This window comes from Colossoma macropomum, unplaced genomic scaffold (assembly GCF_904425465.1).
Source record: "Colossoma macropomum unplaced genomic scaffold, Colossoma_macropomum, whole genome shotgun sequence".
NCBI classification, from domain to species: domain Eukaryota; kingdom Metazoa; phylum Chordata; class Actinopteri; order Characiformes; family Serrasalmidae; genus Colossoma; species Colossoma macropomum.
The window spans coordinates 18113037-18118503 of record NW_023494788.1 but is presented as its reverse complement, the minus strand read 5'-3'; the positions used below and the strand labels follow the sequence as shown (position 1 = coordinate 18118503).

At 37.6% G+C, this 5467-nt stretch overlaps 1 protein-coding gene across 1 annotated transcript in view; it reads left to right on the top strand.

Moving 5' to 3' along the window:
* The window catches only part of LOC118806531 (ubiquitin-like protein 3), a 15043-nt gene extending 9977 nt beyond the window's left edge, over positions 1-5066 (top strand). The window contains exon 4 of the mRNA XM_036567960.1: positions 3344-5066. Coding sequence (XP_036423853.1) covers positions 3344-3396 — 53 coding nt within the window. The 3' untranslated portion in view covers positions 3397-5066. The remainder of the gene's footprint in view (positions 1-3343) is intronic.
* Positions 5067-5467: the final 401 nt, after the last annotated feature.

The following is a 5467-nucleotide window of genomic DNA, read 5'->3' as shown; positions in this document are numbered from 1 at the left end:
TCAATTAAAATATCCTAGTAGAATATGAAGATAATGGTGAAGAAGAAAATAATGTATAAAAGAAAGACTAAAATAATAAAATATTCATATGTACATACACACATATACATACATAAACATACACATTGTAAAATACACACACAACATCAAATAAATAAATGATACATTTACAGGGGATCAGTTTAAGGTGCTGTGTCACTCTGTTCTCTGCGTTTGTGGCAGCTGTAAACATATTTAGCTGATAGTTCAGCACATTCTGGTGTCTCTCCTAAACACACCCGTAACAAATCTTCTGTTTTACTCATTTTCTCTTTAAATGATGGGATATAAGTTTCAACTGAGCTGATATAATCTTTATAATATAATCTGATATAATCTCTCTCTCTCTCTCTCTCTCTCTGCTCTCTCTCTGCTCTCTCTCTGCTCTCTCTCTCTCTCGGCTCTCTCTGTCTTTAAACCTCTGCAACTCCTTTGTGTTTTCTGCTTCAAATTGATATGGATCTACGACATTTTGGAAATAAACCTCCTCGAAATCCTCTGCATACTCAGCAATCTTCCAAAATAGCTAAGAAAATCATAAAAATAATCTGTAAACAAAAGCTGCTTCTGGCATTAGCCATGTTGAACGGCTGTAGCTAGAGACTAGTAACAGCAAAAGCATACATTCATCTTAGTTTTAGGCCAAAACTTTATAACAAAACTACTACAAAATATCTCAGGTATCAAGCCATGCATTCATAAATATTTTATGTAATAACTTGATGGGATGTAGCGTTCAGAGCCATTAAACGTGTCGGACAACTGGCTACTATAATAGTGAACAATTTGCAACCTGTGAATTTCTTTGGAAAGGTGCATTTCACACCAAACCTTGCAATGATTTTGTTCACATCTAAACCATTGCATGTTTAAGTAATTTTGCAAGATCTGTGGAGTTCCCCTTTAACATTGCCTCCTAAAAATCGCTTGCATTCCAAAAAACTAACATTGCTTAGAATGCGAGAACTAATGATCATTGTTAGTTTTTCTTTCCACGCTAAAAAGAACAAAAAAAGAGTAGCATGAATCCCACTGTAATTTGAGGTTTTAGACAGATTTTAAACCTTGTCTTTATGTAAAATGGTAGTGAAAATGTTTTTAAACAATTCAATTCACACTTGGTATCTAATAATTTAGTCAGGTTTTCGTTCCAACCATAGCAGAGACGGTATTGGTCCGTGTTGTGAACGACCTGATGCTTAGCGCTGATTCATATGCAACATATTGGTTGCCCCTCGTAAAATTATTTGTTTTGGTGAATTTCTAAGTGAAAGTAATTGCACGTTGTCTACAGAGAACACACGTCTACACATTTTAATGCACAGTTACTATTTATTTGCTGAATTTAATATGGGGAGCAAAAAAAAGACAATGTGGTCTGTGCAAAACTTTTTTTCCCCCAACTATGTTAGTCTTAACATACATGAAGAGTGCATTAAATTAGCAGAATTGCCATATTTTGATATGGCTGATCATACGAATAGACAGTGTTTTCTTGGAATTTTTTTTTAAAGTATATTTTTGTGAGTGAGGGAGGGAGGGAGGGAGGGAGGTTTTATCCTTCATTTAAAAAAGAAAAAGCCTTTTACATCCCAGAGCAAAACAGGAAAAATTTGTACATGCATCTATTACAGATAATCTTGGTTATATGTAATGGGCAGTCTTGCAAAGCCCCTTAGGAGCCCCCTCAAACTCTAACAGTAACACTGAATGAATAACTTGGAAAAAAAATTGTACAAGTGAGATTAAACAACAGTTCATGTGGTGTTTTTTTTTTTTTTCTGAGAATAAACCAACTTAGCCTTCATACTTTTTGTGTAAGATTTGTGAACCTAAAGATGAGCTGAATCATCACATTTGAATGGCGGCAGCAGCAAAGTAAATGATAATATAAAACCTGAGGGGCCTGAGAATAGAAAACGTTTTTTTTTTTTTTCTTTCCATGTAATTTATAATTTTTATATATTCAGTGGCTAATAGTTCATCTAATGCTTAGCCTGTATCTGCAGAGGATTGCCCGAAGTATTTGAACCACCTCAGGCCCGTTGGCCCCCTGAGGCTCCTGGCAGTTGGAGGCTCCTGGGTACTGACCTGATCAATAATCCATCACTGCCTATAACATGTTCAAAATGCAGCATCACTGATCCTAATAAAAACATGAGAGCACACGTATCACCCCTGTTTTGAAAGAACTGCAATGGCTTCTTTTACTGCTTTTTTTCAACTTTTTATGATTTAGACCCTGCAAATCTCACTGAATGTCTGTTTATGTTCCAACATATGACCTTAGACCTGTATGTACTGGGCCTCTCAGAATACCATGTGTAAGTTGCAGAAAAAATAGAGACCTCTTTCTGTTTGTGTGATTCTAAGCTGTGGAACTTGTTAGGCAGTTAGGTACAAGTTTTTTAAAACACAAATGAAAATGTTTCTAATTTAGCAGCCGTAATACTAAATACTACTGTAATGTAATTCAATTTTTCATTGTCTTATGTTCTATTTTATTGCAGTTGTGTACTTTGCTCTTATTGCTCAACTTTACTATTTGATTGCAGCACACTTTGAGCTGCAATGTGTGTGAAAAGTGCTCTATAAATAAAGGTTATGATACTTACAGTTCAGTGATTATACAAGATGAATGTACAGGGAGGTATTAATATAAATGCCAAGTTTAATGTAACTAAGTGGATTTTAAAACTCCAAATTGAGGCCTAAGCATGAATTGGGGTTGTCCCTCTTAAATGATATGCTCTTAACTTAATCTAAACCAACAATACTGTTGCCTGATAGTGAAAGAGCAGAGCTGCTTTCTAAAGTGTTTAACAAAGAATGGTTGAGTTATTACATGTAATGTGACTCAAAAGGTTTGTTTGTATAGGGTGTCTAGAGTTCACTTGATAGCAACTTCCCATTATCTACCAGTAAATATCTTTTCGTTGCAAACTGTGTTCTTAAACCATATGCCTTTAGGGTCAAGAAGAAGCTAACAGGAAAGAAATGGTAGCAAACCAGTTGATCTGTTTACTGATGCTTATGATTTCTCAGTGAATGTATATGTTAGTGTGTCCTTGTCCTTTCCTGTGTACTTGTCCTTGCATCCTTTATTACACCTAAAAGGGACTGCTTTTCCTAATGTCTTTCACATTGTACATTAAGTTCTAAAGCAGCATTGTGTTGATAGATTAGATTTATCACATCACTCTGTTTTTGCTTAATCTTTTATTTATTTTTATTTATTCTTTTTGTTTTATTATTATTATTATTATTATTATTATTATTATTATTTTATTTTTATTTTTTTTAGGCCAAAGAAACCGGGAGAAGACTACAGAAAGCAGCTGCTGCCTACTGCTGTAAAACAGAAGACTGAACAACTCCCTGCTTCCCCCCCAACATCCCTCTCTTCCTCAGCCCCTGCTACATTTCTCTGCTTGCCAATCCATGATGTATTCTGAATGATTACTGAACAGCTTGGAGGGTCGGATTGATTTTTCATTCAGTTGATTTATTCCTGTACAGTAGCTGGGAACTTTCTGTGCCAAGTACCCAAATGTTTTGTCTGCCCTTTTTGTTGCCAGATTACTCTTTGCTTAGTGAAACCATGATAACAATCTGTACATAGGTTTCTTTTAAAAATCCAAACAGTAATAAACGGTGGTAAGATTAAGTACCCAGGACTCGGAGAGCGAAGAGTCGTTGGGGGATTTGGTGTACTCAGGAGAGAAACTTGGAGGTCCCTTCCTTCACGTATTTGGACTGCTTTCTGACTGGAAGTGCAGATTTGGACATGGCTCTGCTCTTTAATGCTGGCTGCCACTTAGACTTACTCTTCTGCTCATCAGCTGAAGCACACACTTGTCACAAGCCCTTGACCTGGACTCGCACTTAACTTGGATCCTTAAGTCGTTGCGCTTCATGGTCTTAATCATCTCACCCCAGACAATAGCTTGCCTCACCACTGGCAAGGTATGACATCCATCACAACCTGTTGCTTTGTATAGAACGAGTACAACAGAGTTAGCTTTAGCGTCGATGGACTGATTTAACACAAGCCATGACCACCCATATGTTTGCCTTTGCAGCAGGACCAAGCGAGAATTTGAACTTAGTCATGCAGCTCTCTTTTTTTTTTTTTTTTTATTCTAAACAGCTGTGTCAACATGTGCATGCCCTAGTCTAGTGTTTTCTCGCCCTGGGTGTGTACCTGCCTTCTTGGGACTGTTCACCTGTTATGTGCTTGAATAGTGAAGGTCCCTCCCGCTGAGAAGTGAGTGAAAAGGTTGCCAAATATGCTTGTTTTTTTGAGGGGAAAACATGAACTGCTCCTTTTGCCTTGTCAGGAACTCATTCCCATCTCCTCAGCCACCTCTTATCTGCTAGTGCATCCCGAGGGATGACCGCCTGCCACCGTCTGACGCAAGGAATAAGAATAAGGGAATTGTCAGAGGGCTCCTGCTTGAAAGCCTCAGCTATAAGGGCTGCATTGTAAGCACGATGGATTCCTGGACCCCCTGCTGAGCTGCACTGGCAAGGGCAAAGCAGAGTGAACAGGGGATTGCATCCCCTTAATGGGCCCCCCCTACTGGGCCAGGAGAAAATATGGGTGTTTTATTTCCTAATGTTTGTATGCTTTTTTTTGTTTGTTTGTTTGTTTGTTTGTTTGTTTTTCCATTTGCCTTCTGACCGTGGCAAATTAATATTATTAATAATAGAATTCTAAAAAAAAAAGTCCTTTGTAATCTTGTGTCTGTGTAGTTCAGGTTTAAATTGGTACACATTTAATGGCTGATGTGTGCGAGTTTGGGGAGGGATGGCACAAATGATAGGGGGAGAACAGATCAGACATTGGTGACTGCAGTGCCCAAGGACACTGTTTCTGATCTTCCTTTGAGTGACCATCCCTCAGTGAATGTGTATTAATCATCACTGCTATGAAATTAGCTTCAGAATATTAAATGTAAAAAAAAAAAATTACAATCTGCCTAAAAGCCTGTATTATAAATTAATAAAAAAAATCTTTCAAGTAATCTCACTGTCTTTTAGTTCTTAGCCACAGCATGCTCAGTGATCCTCACATGTTAACTAATGACAAATGACCACGTTAAGGTTGAAGAAACTGAAATGTTACCTTGTGCAGTGTCTTCACTGGGTTTTCAGCTTTAGGCACTAGATGGCAGTGTTGATTCAGTTCTCCAAGTGCATGGCCACATCTATGTCTCTGAAGTCTTTATGGTTAGTGCCTACAGGCTGGTTAATATTCTCATCAGTGGACCAGAATTAGGGGCCAAACATAACATATGTTACTTATCTAACATGGTGAAATGAATGATTTTACGTTTAGTTCTTAGTGAGGTTGTTATAGAGGTTAGAGAGAAGTTTTGGAGAGCTGGTGGAAAATTTATGGGCTTGTTTCCTGGACACAGAACAA